Source organism: Dipodomys ordii, unplaced genomic scaffold (assembly GCF_000151885.1).
Source record: "Dipodomys ordii isolate 6190 unplaced genomic scaffold, Dord_2.0 Scaffold36, whole genome shotgun sequence".
Classification (NCBI taxonomy): Eukaryota; Metazoa; Chordata; class Mammalia; order Rodentia; family Heteromyidae; genus Dipodomys; species Dipodomys ordii.
In genome coordinates this window covers 15898633-15913113 of record NW_012267252.1, presented here as the reverse complement: position 1 = coordinate 15913113, position 14481 = coordinate 15898633, and the positions used below count along the sequence as shown (strand labels likewise).

At 43.7% G+C, this 14481-nt stretch overlaps 1 protein-coding gene across 1 annotated transcript in view; it reads left to right on the top strand.

Moving 5' to 3' along the window:
• Positions 1 to 14481, top strand: part of Gfra1 (GDNF family receptor alpha 1) — a 196679-nt gene that overhangs the window by 150525 nt on the left and 31673 nt on the right. The window contains exons 7-8 of the mRNA XM_013017873.1: positions 10438 to 10547; positions 13430 to 13564. Coding sequence (XP_012873327.1) covers positions 10438 to 10547; positions 13430 to 13564 — 245 coding nt within the window. The remainder of the gene's footprint in view (positions 1 to 10437; positions 10548 to 13429; positions 13565 to 14481) is intronic.

Here is a 14481-nt window from a genome sequence, read left to right as displayed (position 1 = left end):
TAGAACAGAACAGAAGTGACCCAGCCCTTGTGAGGTAGCAGACAGGTATAGGGTGCTGGGTGTGTCCAGCCCTCCCCTTAACACTGGAAGACTTGCTGTCATTCAGCCTGAGTACATGAAATGTCCAAGGAATTTATAATACTTGCCCCAATACTTGGTTAGTAAGCAGTTGAATTGAAAGTTCTAGTCCATCGTCAAATTTGACATTCAGAACCCTTATTGTGTAGACACACTGTCCAAGTGTTTTTGTATTCTATCCCTACTCTTAATAAATTACCACTTTAAACCACATGGGTGGTCTTCTTACAGGTCTGTAAGTCAGAAGTCTTCCATAGTCTCACTGAACTGAAATCAAGGTCTACAGGGCTATATGCCGTCTGCCAGGCCCACCGAAGGATCTCTTTCTTTTCCTTTTGCCTTCCCATATTTCTTGGCTCTTGCCTGGTCCTCCTACCACCTCTTTCTTTCTTCTCCTTTCTCTCCTTCATTGTCTTTCGTGGAAGGAAAGGTCTCTCACCATGTAGACCAGGCAGGCCTTGACTTTTCTGTGTTACCCAGGCTGGCCTAGAACTCACAATTCCCCAGCCTCAGCTTCCCAAGTGCTGGGATTACAGGTGTATGCTACCTTAGCTGGAATCTCTGAAAAGACTATTTGATCTTTGCTCATATTACAACACATTGACTATTTTTTTCCTTGGTTGGTCATGGAGCTTGAACTCTGGGCTTGGGCTCTGTCCCTGTGCTCTTCAGCTCAAGGCAAGTACTCTACCACTTCAGCCACAGCGACACTTCCGGTTTTCTAGTGGTTTATTGGAGATGAGAGTCTCACAGACTTTCCTGCCCGGGCTGGTTTTGAATCGTGATCCTCAGATCTTAGCCTCCTGAATAGCTAAGATTACAATGTGGCCCCCAGAGCCTGGCCACATTGACTTTTTTTAAACTGCTACTGACTTTCTCTTCTAAAGAACCCAATAATTGTGCCCACTAGCGTAATCTCGAACAATCTCATTATTTCAAGATCCATATACTCAATCCCATTTGCATAGTTCCTTTAGCCATGGAAGGTAACAAATTTTCAGGCTCCAAGGACTCTAAGCAGTCCACATGGGTTTTTTGTTGTTTTTTCTTGAATTGTTGTAGGAAGAATGGGAGGCAACTTCTGAAATTCCCTCGTGACTCTGGATGGGCCTGTGGAACCTGTGTGGCGTACATTTGCACCATGTTCATCACTGAGCATTGTAAAGCATAGCACGACTGGTGAAAATAAGGTTGAACATCTCCATTTCTATTTCCGCTGTGGCCACATGTCACAAAACTGATTTATTTGAAGGGGTTTTTTTTTTGTCCTGAAAAAATATCCAAGGCTTATTGGATAAGATTTATTCTAAAGAGTTCTAATATATTTGTCACCTGCAGCCATTCCTGCAGACAACTACTGAGAGCTTGATGTTTGCCTTATCACCCACAAAAATCTTCAATTTCTTTTTTTTCCATTTTTTTATTGTCAAGGTATACAGTTGTTACACCTTCCCTCATTTTTCTCCTACTTTCCCACCTGACCCCTACCCCCAAAGTTGTACAGATCATGTCCACCATATTGTCTTGTGTATATTGCTGTTGCATTGGTTCCCCCTTGTCCTTTGTCTCACCATTCTGTTGTTCCCCTTCCCTTCCCTAATTCAGATAAACATATATATATATATATATATATATATATAAAATACCAGAGTACCAGAATCAAATACAACAGGGGGTATACCATAGGGGGAAGAACATATGAAAGAAATAAGAAATCACATAGTACATTAAAAACAACAAAGAAAAACCTCTTGTGTCTATGTCTTGGAATTCATTTCGCTTAGCATCATCTTGTATGATCATATGTACACAGCTGTTGAGCTATTCTGCTCATCTGATAAGATTATCCTAGACATATACTAATTATTGCAAATAAGGGAATCCATGGGACCTATGTATGTTTCTTTGGGTCTGGTTACTTCATTTAATAGGAATTTTTCCAAGTCTTTCCATGTCCTTACAAATTTTCTCCTTCAATGTCTTCCCTTAGAAACAAGTACCATCAAAGCTAGATTTTCTGCAGTAATGGACATAGTTGGCCTGAGCAATGCAAAGAACTTTATTTGTTTGGGGGTTTGGGGCATATGGTTCTTGATTTTCCTGTGTCCCCCTTTGCCATCTAGAGATTGCTTCTAGGGAACCATCAGTGTGTGTGTCGGGGGAACTGGCTGAGGCTGGTGGAGGGGCGTGTCCCAGCTGTCCCAGCTCTGGGACATCTGATCAGAGGCTGCCAAAAGGCTCGCTAATGTTGGGAAGGATTTCCTTGCCAATGCCCATGACTTGCATTTCAAATTTGCTAGTGTGCAAGGCGCTGTCAAGCCCTCCATCCACCTGGTAGACCGCCTGGCAGAGGTTGAGTGATGGCTGCCAGTCTTCATACAAGTTAGCTTCAGCAGAGATATTGAAACGGATCTGATTCTGACCAGACTTCACTCAGGGGCTTGCCGCACTGTGGTGGGATCGGAAAGGCTAAGGAGATAGCGCCTCTCGGCCCTGTAGCTGCTTTCACCAAAGTCAACCTAGAGAGAAAGCCCAAGCAGACTGAATGCTAGTCTCTTCTGGGATACTTGACCTCCTTCCCTAGTAGGCGAAGCTTTAGAACAACCCTGGGGTCCCAGATCAGAGTTCAGGGGTGGCCGATTTCTGTGCCCCATATGCAAGACTGACTGCAGGGAGAACATGCAGCCAGGAACAGCTCCAGAGCCAGCCAAGGAGGGAGAGGAGTAACAGTGATCATCAAGGCATCCCCGGGGTTTCATTAACGGTCTTAGAGTCTCACAAATACCAGGATGAGGCTGAGCCGGAGTGGGGGGGGGGATCTGGGGAGAACAGGTGTTGATCTCTATTTGGCCACGGGGCCTTTCCTGTCTCAGGAAGCAAAGGCATCGGGGAAGTCTCTAAGGCTTCTTGGACTTTGTTGTGCTCTTTCCTAACAACATGTGGCCACCGTCTGGCTGCATGGCCTTGAGTGCTTCAGTTGGCCTGGGTTTAATAATTCCACCACGAGGGGAAAGCAAGGTAAGGGGCTGATGAGCACAAGATGTGAAGAGCTTTGTACATGTGCCCTGGAATGTGTGGATCTGCCCCAGGGCCTTTGCTCGATGGTCTTCCATACTCCATCTTAGGTATTGGGGCCTAGGCTGAGACTCCCAGGCCGACACTAGGCCTTTGCTCTAAGAAGCCAGAGGGCACCACACAAAGTGACTCAAAATAGCACCCCCTGCAATATGTATTTAATATGGGCTCTGATTTCCTGTAAAATGCTTTCCAGATGTGCGCTCCAGTAGGCTCTTGTAGAATCTGGGCTAAGGTAATTTTCTAAAAACAGAAAAGGGAAAAAATCTGTTTTGTGTCACTATCACCGACAATTACCATTCCAGTGCACTCGCGTTGTCGTCCCTGGTCTAATATTAGAAGCATGTTTTTCAAGTTTTGTTTTTTCTTTTATTTTTTTACTCTGTGGAAGATGTTAGAAGTAGTAATGAACTTATGGATAAGTAGTCATTTAAAAATGTACCTTTGTTTCTCTATAACCCTGGGGAGGGGTAGCTTTTCTTAAAATGTTTATTTTGTGAGTTTGTATGGCAGAGAGACTTTCAGCAGCACTGTAAGATGCCTGGATTGGGAATTCTCCAAGTATATAAATGTCATATAGGAAGAAGACAGGCTCTAGGTTCAACTTGCTAAATACTAGCATGCACTTAGGAACTGGGGGAAAAGATGAAGGAATGAAACAAAAGTGTATCGGGCAGCTAGTGTTGAGTAACTATATAATCACCACCCTCTTCCACCAATGATAAAGATGCTCCTCGGAAAAAGAAATCCAGGCAGACATTGGAAGCAACTGTCTGAAGCACTAGCCCCATTTTCCAGGAGTAGAAATTGAGGCTTGGAGAAGCTTAATAGCCTGCTAAGAAACATGAGAATAAAAGCATGAGCTAATCTATAGCAAGGGGGGCTCTAGGCCTATACACCTTCTTACCTTTCACTCTTGGCTTCCTTGAACAGACCCTTTGGAAGGGTTTTTTTTGGAAACCAAATGATGTGAACTGAAATTTGAAGCTTTAAAAGTCCTGGCATTTACATCAAATTCAGAGGGAAAACTCCAGTGATTCCTTCCAGAAACAGATCAATGGAGGCATCTGGGTTTCTGCTGGGAAGTCAAGCCCTACAATCCTGTGCATTCCTAAAGACCTGCTCAGAAAGGAGAGCCGAAGGAGGAGGAGAAATTTGAAGCCAACCTGGCCTGTGTAGTGAGACCCTGTCTCACAAGCAAGCATATAAACAAAGCAAAAATAGAATTGTGACGAGAGGTTAATTTACAGATATAGTCACCAACTTCTCTGTACCTGTGGGGCCTATCTCTGACGTGGTCCTGTGTGGTATCCTGAGGATCTGCAGGATCTCCAAATGCAGAGGAAGAAGTGTCTATGAGCAGCCCATGCTGTAGGAAGGGAGAGAAGTCTGTACTTGATGACTTCAGGGAAGTGAAAAATGGAATGGCTTCCACCCTTCTTCCCTTCCCGGCTCTTACAAGCAGATAACAATTCCTCCTTTAGCTAATGCCACCTCTGTTCATTGCCGGGGGCCACTGAGCAGGCTCTCAATCTCTTTGGCCAGCAGTTGGTGATGGTCTTGAATATGGTTTGTGAGGATCCACTGGAAAAAAGTAGTTCTACTTTCTAGATTCAAGAAAAAACAAACATCTTGACACTAAAACCATAATTCATGGAAGAATGGAATGTGAGCCTTGGTGCCACTGGCTCACACCTATAATCCCAGCTGCTCGGGGAACTGAGATCTGAGGATCATGGTTTGACAGGCCAGACAACTCTGACTCTCATCTCCAATGAACCAGCAAAAAGCTGGGAGTAGAGCTGGGCCTTTATCTGTAGAATGCCAGCGTTGGGTAGAAAAGGCTCAGGGACTGCATCCAGGCCCTGAGTTCAAGATGGAATGTGGATAATAATAATAATAGTTTGAAAACAAAAGTAGTTTTTGTTTTTCTAGCCAGCTTTAAGTATCCCATAGGCTGCATCACTGAGATTTCCAGAGGGAAATCCCAGAGCTAAGAAGTTAAGCAATACTCAGGAACTCTGGTTAATTAGTGTCAGAGCCTGGATCCCTTTCAAAATCTCACAATTCTAGTCCAGGCTCAATTCCACCAACCACAGGGCCTGTGTCCAAGTATGAAATTTGTCCTAGCAAAAAAACATTTATAGGATTATGATAATCTAGAAGGAACTAAACTAGGCATTACTGATATATGTTTTACTTGTTCTCCATAACATTATTTTCCCAAAACAGTTACAGAAAAGTAGGGAGATCTCTCTCTCTCTCTCTCTCTCTCTCTCTCTCTCTCTCTCTCTCTCTCTTTCCCTTTCCCTCTCTCTGCACTGTCAAAAGACCATCTGCTATTTGAGAAGACACTTCTAGGCTTTATCATTATAATCATCTTTCTATTTCCAGTTAGCAGTGTGCTTTCTTTAATATGATTTTTTTGTACAAACCACTCTTTTTGCAGAGTTCCTAAGGCCATCACAGCATTTGCCAGTCTTCTCTTTCTCTTTAAGGCAGGGAGATTTTCTCTTACTGAAGGCAATACGTTTCTACATTAGTGCCTATTCATTTCCTTTTCATTTTCTCGGGAAGAAAAACAATCAGAGCTCATCACTGCTGTAGTCATGGAGATTTCATGTCTCCAGAAGAAATCCAATTGCGGAATTTCTTTGTTAATCCCATACTGAACATTTAAGCTTCCTTGTTTGGGTCACAGCAGCCTAGGCAGGGAGGCTATTGAAAGCTATTACAGCATGATTCATAACGCAGGGTGTGCATACGAGGGGACCTGGGCTGCTGAGGCTTTCATACAGCAGGAGATCCCGCAGATACAGAGCCAGAGCTCTAGCTACCTGCTGGACTTGGCTCCTCAGGATACCATGCCCTCAGCCAGCCCCAACCAGCCACTGTCTGCCTTGCAAATCCATCCTCCACTGTCTTTCCTACCACCCTGATTCTTTGGGCAGTCTACCACTTCCTTTCTGCATCTCAACTTCTATTCCAGAGAAGTCCACTCGTCAGACATGTTTGTTTTTCCCTCTCCTTCTGTCCTTGAGTGCTTTTATTGCTATCTTATAGGAAACCACCCTTCCACCACTGGCCATTTCCTCTGTTCCCGACGGCTGCCCAATCAGGTGGATAGAGAGTAGGTCTTGAGCAAATCATTGCTGATTAACTGAGAAATCTGCCATTTGCATCTAAGAATCTAACTTAGCTGCAAATGTGGTCATGTCACTGCTTAGTTTAATGTCTTCAGTGGCTCTTCTAAGTTCTCTGGAGGGTTTTTTGCATTCCGTGGCCTGTTCATCCAGGCTGAATGGCCATCAGTGTTCCTGATAAGGAGTGTGTGGAGGGTCATAACTCTTGAGTCTGGTGGAATATTGCCATATTCCAGCTTCCTCACAGAGTTTGACAACCTGGAGGGAGTCATTTATTATCACTGGACCTGTCTCCTCATCTGTATAATGGGGCTGATAGTATCACTGCCTGTAGGTTGTTTTGTGGACTGAATACATGAATGCCTGTGGAGCTCTTAAATCTATACCTAGCATATACATTCCTTCTACAACTGGGGTCTCTAAAGTCTCCAAATCATGGTCTTTTAAAAGCCAGCTTCTGTGGGCTGTGGGATATGGAAGGCATATACGCTACACTCAGAATGAAAGGTTTAAAATCCTAGTTCTATTACTCCATGTTCCAAGACTTGGTTTCCTAGATTGTAAAATTAGGATACAATTATTGTATCTACCTCACTAGAGCTTTTAGGAAAAAAGAATATTTAGTTTGTAAAGCATATCTACCAAATTCTCCATTCATCTTTGGTGTTTTTCTAAGTAGTAGCTTTTCTTACCTCTTACAAAGAACTAGGCCTCATAATATTAGAATCTTTTTACATATTCTCTTAGTATCTGAACTACAGATTATGTAAACCCAAGGACAGGTTTTTTTCATCATTATATCACAAGCACTGGACACATCATTGAGTCTCTGGGACGGAAGACAACCAGCTAGTTTGTTAGTATGTGTAGCCCTTTGCACATAGTGTGGTGGGAAGAGGAGAGTTTGTGATGGAAGACTCCTTTGAGCATGTCTCTTCTCTCTCTTTGGAACAATCTAAAGCCTGGAAGTTAATGCACACCATACCATCTCATTTGGCACTGTGTGAATGGCAGAAGACACATGTCCCAGAAGGGATGAGACTGAATCCCAAGACAAAATACATGCTTTCTCAGTGGGCCTGACTGTATCAGGTTCTTCAGCAGTGTTAATAGCTTTCAGCCAGTTAATAGCTAACAACTTGTTCCCTGAGAGCAGTATGAAGCCCTGCTTTGTATCCTATGCTGATTGCCGTGGTGTAAATGTTCCCAACATGATTCTTTCAGGCTACTATGGCAAAGTCATCCTAACAAAAGAAAATCCTTCATACTTAATCCACTCACCGGTAATGAGTTGGCTCCAGCACAACACTGTATATGCTTTTGATTTCAGTTTGTCCTTCTGCAAAATGGGAATTCTAGACTGCGACCACCCCGTCTCCACATTAACTATCAGGGAGAGGTGGGCCAAGTATATCAAAGCTAAGCAAAGCCTGAGTGTGGTGACCGTGCCATGGCTCGGTCTCATTTTGCAAGTCCCTTCCCATGCACTGGCTGGGCTTAGGCTTGGGCTGGGATCCGTGCCCACCATCTCAGCACACTGCCGTCCAGGGTTCTGCTCAAGCAGTGCATTTTGTTTTATCCTCTCAGTCGGGACGATGCTTTCTGCCACAGACTGACTCAATTAGCCTTTCATTCCGGGGTCCAATTGTGAGTCAATTGGACTGAGGTTGTTAAGCAAAATGAGGCTGGTGGCATTAGCCTCGCACTGAAGGACAGTAATCCACCTCACAGTGGGGTTCGGTTAATAGTCTGCTTGACAGTCTGAGAAGCAGAAGACAGGTCTCTGAGGGATAAACAGGGACTGTGGGGACGGGCTGCCAGGGCACAGAGCTGTTCAGCAGCCAGGTTGTGTGTAGAGCTGGGGCCCCAGCTGCCTGGGCTGGCTTTGCAAAGTTAGAAGGCCAGCACCACTAGATCATTAACTTTCATGACCGGGAAAATTCTTCTGAAATTAACACTCAATCCAAGCTGGATGCCATCAGAGCCAGTTGAGTAAACCCAAGCCACCTTCCAGGATTTCCTCAGAAGAAATAAATCCTTTAACTAGACTATAGAAAATAGCTATGTTTTATATCCTTCAGTGTGTTTGGTGAAAAGCAAAAAAAACACCAGCAAGACCCAGGCTGAGGTTGAGAACCAGTGTACACACAAGCAGCCACTGCCTCATCATTTTTGTTGTTGGTGGTGGTGATGGTGGCAGTGGTGGGGTTTGAACTCAAGCCTGGGAGCTGTCCCTGAGCTTTTCATTAGACTTTCATCCCACAGGCTGGCTTTGAACCACAATCCTCAGATCTTAGACTTCTGAATAGATAGGATTTAAAGGCGTGAGCCACCAACACTCAGCTGCGTCTCATAGATTTTTACTAGGTCTTTCAGCTTCAGCACATGGCCCTGAGTAGGAGGTATAAAGGCCTTTCTGAGGAGTGCCAGATACTGTGCAAAATAACATTAAACAGTAGACAAATAAATGAATGAATAAATCAATAAAGCATATCTCTAGCATATGCCCTAGAGCTCCACCATGATGGACCAGGTACCCCCAAGTCAATAGAGATAGTTATTCAGCTTCAAGGAGAAAACCACACAAATTCCTATGCAGCTTGTGCAGTTTACTTAGACATCTACCATTTGTCAGGCCTTTTAGCACCCCTTCTAGTTAAAATTGCAGGGAGAGGATGTATCGTGTGCTTCCTCTGGGCCTTTACAGGCTTTCTATCATCCTCACCCCACTCCACCCCCTCGCTACCATGTCCAGCTCCATCAGCCCAGGCTTGTTGGTATTAAAAGTATGCTTAGCAAATGCAATCTCTTGGGATGGAGGAATTAGAAACAGCACTGGAAGTATCAGCAGCCAGCTCAAGTAAGTGTAAGATAGAAAACTGAGACAAAACCTCTCCATGTCTCGTAATTGCCAGATAATTTTAATTCCCCCCAAGGCCATTGTGTTCTCCCTTGGAACCAGAGCTGCCCTCTGCTGACATGACCTCAGAAGTGGCTCAGTTCTCCTTCAGGATTTCTCCAACATCTTTTTCGGATTGAGAAACAGCCAGCTGGCCACAGAATGAAAGCCTGTGGTTTCTCATTCACTTCTGGGTCTCTACAACGTCAGTACCTCCCAGGTCTTCTAGGCTGATCGTGCTGGCCACTGTAGAGATGCCAAAGTAGAGTCAGAGCTATACTTGGGCCTGTAGACTCTCCAGACACTACCATATGCTCATGGCACTCACTGGGAATTGCACCCATCCCTCTTGCCTCTCACTTCTGGTCCCCAAAGGCCAGCACTTCAAGTGACACCAGGTTAGAAGAAATCACTGCCTCCTGAGCAGAGGAGAGATGCCTTAGGAGACAGAGACATGCATTCTTTAAGCTAGGAGGAATTACGGGAGCAGATGGGCTTTAAGATCCTATTTGGATGCCAGGAACACATTTCTGTATAAAGTAAATATTTTCCCACTGTGGATCTCTGGTGAGTGTGTAGAAAAGCATCTTTCCTAAAGATGCAAATAAGTCTAGTCAGAAATAAATATTGAAAGGGAACTTCAAAGCCTCGTGGTTTCTCCAGTTATAGACCCTGAAGACTTCTCTCTAAATAAACAGGCACAGACAGGTGGACCAGGGCTTTGGTGGGGAAAAAGGGGGTAGACATTTGGGAGGGTATAAAGAAGGATGACAACATTCAAAGAGTTTGTGCAAAAAAAAATATGCATGTGTGCATGTGTGTGTGTGTGTGTGTGTGTGTGTGTGTGTAAAGAGGCATACCAGCAAAGGAATAAAATTTATGTATGTCTGGAGACTTAGGATAGTTTTCCTCTTAATATATGTTTTATATTTGTCACTGAAACAATGTTATACATATTTATGGCTGCAATGTGATATTTTAATATATATGCAATGTATAATAATTAGATCAGATTAGCTGGCTCAGCTATTTCTTCAAACATGAATATTATTTTCATGTTGATAATATCCCAAATCCTCCCTACCAGTTATTTTAAAACAGACAATTAATTGTTGTTGACCATTGTTTACCCCACTATACACCAGAAGTTACTACACCCCTGCGCCCATTAACCAACACCTCACTTCCCAGCTCAGAAGTTTAGGACATTTTAAAACATTTCCCCCTTTCTTCCTATTGTAGATCTCGCCTAGCAGATTTTTTTACCAACTGTCAGCCGGAGTCAAGGTCTGTCAGCAGCTGTCTAAAGGAGAATTATGCAGACTGCCTCCTTGCCTACTCGGGGCTGATTGGTAAGATTGGGGGGTGTAGGATGGGAGGAGAGTCTGTTTTACCTTCACCCCTCACACTTCACTTTGCAGCCTGATGATGTGTGCACAAGGGAAAATTACCCAGAAGCCTCTGGGTTGGGGTTTTAACAATAACCCCTTTGGTACACATCTGTAGAAAAAAAAATAAAGGAGGAGGGAAAGGATGTGGAGAGGAATAAGAGGAAGGAAGGAAGGAAGGAAAGGAGGAAGGGAGGGAGGGAAGGAATGAAGGAAGAAAAAAAAGCAGAAGAGAAGAAAGATGAAGAAGAGAAGGAGAAGGAAAAAGAGGAGGTAGAGGTGGAAGAAGAAAACAAGCAAGAGTAATGGATACAGGAGGACGCAGGAAAAGCAAAGGCAGGAAATGGGGATTATTAAGGCACAGAAAGATTGCAAGTCGGATGAGGAGTAGAGCTTCTCTGTTGGGGAATTGACCATGCAGAACAAAAACAGGAAAACAAGCCTGCCTACTTATGGAAGAAGAAAGCAAGTCAAACCAAGTTAATTGAATTTGGGAACTTTGGAAAGAAAGAACTTGGAAGTCATTCTGTCTGGTGCAATCAGAGAAGCTGTTTCCCAGAAATAGCCCTTTGGAAATAAAATGCCTGAATATGGGATCCTTCTTGTCATTAGCTGTCTTGGTGTCCAACTCCCCATGTGCAAGGGATCACTTAGGCTAGGGTTTGATGGATTATTCCTTCCCCCCAGAAAAAATATTGTTTCATAACAGAAACAATATTTTTTCTGTCTTTTGAGACATCAAACACTGGGCAAACCCTGTTCTCAGTAATCAAGAGTATGGTGCCATTAAACAAGGTACCAATGGGTTAAAGAAAAGAATGAGAAAGAGGCAAATGTGCACCCAGTGATCAACAGGGCTGTCAGGAGAAAGGCAGGTGTCCCAGGTATGTTGACAGCAGAAGGCTTGGTGTCAATGCTCCATGAAGTTGGCATTTAGGAAGGAACATGCTGTCAAAAGTGAGAGAAATCACAAATTGTCAGAGTGTAATGACCCAGGCAGGGTATGTGCTCCTGCAAGGTGTTTGTGTTAGGGTCACACACATCCCCAACAGGAAAAACTTCACACCTAGAATGACAGCACAGAATAAGCTCCTTGTCACTAGAGTGTCCTCTTCCACAAGAGTCTTTGAGAAAATCAGTCATGGAATTGAATACAAGGGTGTTATTTCTGATTCTTGCACGTTTGTTACTCTTAACTTTTGGAAATGACACCTCTGCTCCCATGGGTGGTAATTTAATAATACCTTAACCATTGTGGAGTTATAGACCATTTTTATTGATCTAACCGATGAGTGTATCTTCCTGTGTCAGTACTCTGCTTTCACACAGTCCTTTTCCTTAGCCATGTTAGTCTCTCCTGGGGACTATTTATTCCAATGTGGAATTACAGAAATAACAAAAATGATCATCTCATGCTCACTGTTTAAAAGAAAATAAAAGGAAAATTAAACCAGAGAAGCTCTCAGAAGACAAGGTCAAGCTACACGCCCCCATGTAATTGCTGTTAGCACATAAGCCGGTGTCTTTCCAGGAGCGCATGCTCATTAACTCCTGCGTGAGTGGCCAAGGCAAGGTGCAGCCAACACTTCTGTGCGCTTGTTCTAGGCTTGGCAAAGCGAAATAGAGCAGATGAGTGGTGGAAGCAATGTGCTATGGAACCAAAATTTCATTCTCTCTTGGGTGGATATCTCCTTCAGCAATGATTTCTGGGTCATCTTTTTTATTTAAGACAAATCTTGGATTCTAATTCTTGGTGCCAGGGATACATTAGCGTTATGGTTTTCACTCCATATTTGAGATGCCCATTTCTTCCCCAGCTGAGTGAGAGGTCCTTCTATGCTGCAGGTGGGAATTTTCATGCCAAGGTAAAACGGATATTATTCAGTCAGGGCAAAACAATAAGGAATGGAGGATGAAGATAACATGGCCATGACTCAGAAAAAATCTTCTTTCTGGCTGGGAACCAAGCATGCCCTGTGGATGATGGACTCATGACTGCTTCATCCCACAAGAATATCTTAACAGCAGAAAGCTTTGGGATACCAGTGGACACTGCTTACTGCTTAGTGTGCACTACCCCAGAGAAGACATTTGGGTTGTATAAGTATGAATTCATTGTGTATTTGTGCGGGTCCAGAACTCACTATAAAAACCAGGAATGCCACATGATATAAGCAGAAGAGATCACCCAACACCTCTCTGAGGAGATGTTTTAGGAGCTTCTATCTCAGAGAGTTTCCACTGTTTACATCCAGTTCTTTCGCAACGTGGAGGAGTTTATTTAAATCAGCTGAGAATCTGAGGATCATAGACATTAATCTATAGGATACAGGATATATGGTGTGGGGTAGGGGGTAGGGAGGAGACACACTGGAAACCTCGAAACTTCCTTTAGTTTCCTTTGAAGAAGAAGTCATTTGCTTCAGAGGACAATGGATTTCAATCACTAAAATTATCTTTTTGAGATATGTAGACCCATTGCTACCTATTTATGAAGATGGATGACATTTTCAAGTTAATGCAAGAGATTTGGCGACTCATGCATTCTTAGTTAATTTGCTCCTACTCCATAGCATCCGTACCATTTATGCAAGAAGAAAATACTCTAAATAAAGCTCCAGGAGTTTTGTTATAATTTTTAAAGTAAATGTGTGAGTTATTTTATGTGCTCAAGATTAATTGCCAAGAAAATGCACCGCTTAACAAAATTTCCCACTCGGCAAGCCCAGAGTTTGTAATTATCCACAGCGCATCCGCTGTCAGCGCAATGTGTGCTCCTTTTCAGGCTATGGAGAAATCCTCCACCCCTACCCCCGAGAATGAAATGCCTTGTTTTCTACTTTCAGGCACAGTGATGACCCCCAACTACATAGACTCCAGCAGCCTGAGTGTGGCCCCGTGGTGTGACTGCAGCAACAGTGGGAATGAGCTGGAAGAGTGTTTGAAATTCCTGAACTTCTTCAAGGACAACACATGTCTTAGTGAGTTTTAATAAAAAAATAAATAAGTAAGAAGCAGGCAGATACATACATGTTTTCCTCCCTGAGTGGCAGCAGGTATCTCTTTGTCTCATGTCTGTTGCCTCTGTCCATCTCTCTGTCTTTCTCCTTCTTGCTTCCTGTCTTCCTTTTTCCAATAGCGGATGGTGACTCTAGATCCTTTTGGATATACTCATGTAGCAGGGACTCGAACAAGTGATGGAGTAATGTTGCCAAGACCCAATCCAAAAGCCTGAAAGAGGAAGAAATTCAAATACTGGAGGGTACATTTTGTGGGAAAGAATCTTTCTACCCGCAGATGAAATTTTGATCTTGGCAAGCCCGTGGAAAGTACATCCCTAAGGTTCTAAAAACCTGGGCAGAATACACAATGTGAGAAGCACAGACAGATTAGATGGAGGGAGGACTCCAAGGACTCTCCGGGAGAAATTAGAATGTTAACATCAATAGCCCCTTGGATGTTCATTGTTGGCTGAGAGCAGAAGCAACAAATCTTGAGTGAGGGAAGCTGATGATGCAGCCAGGAGACCAAGGATATGGGTTATCTTGGGAGATGAGATAAGCACTCCGGGGTGGAGGGGGAATGGGAGGGGGTCCTGCTTGGAAACAGAGCTGGTTATTGCTGCAGTGTTCTTTTGGCAATTTGGAAACAAAGAGGTGGAGCTAGAGAGGAATGTACAGATGTGAAGAATGGACGTTCATGTGACAAACTCCAAAAGCAGGCTGCCAGGGCTCTGTCACAGGCAGCCCCACTATGGCCATAGTTGGGACAGTAGAAACTATCATTCTCTCATGTGGAAGCTACCATTTATGGAAGGCTGTAGCGTGTGTTCAAGCTCACTGTAGAGTAATAATGCGAAATCTCATTTGTACTATGCACCCGAACAGTATGAAACACA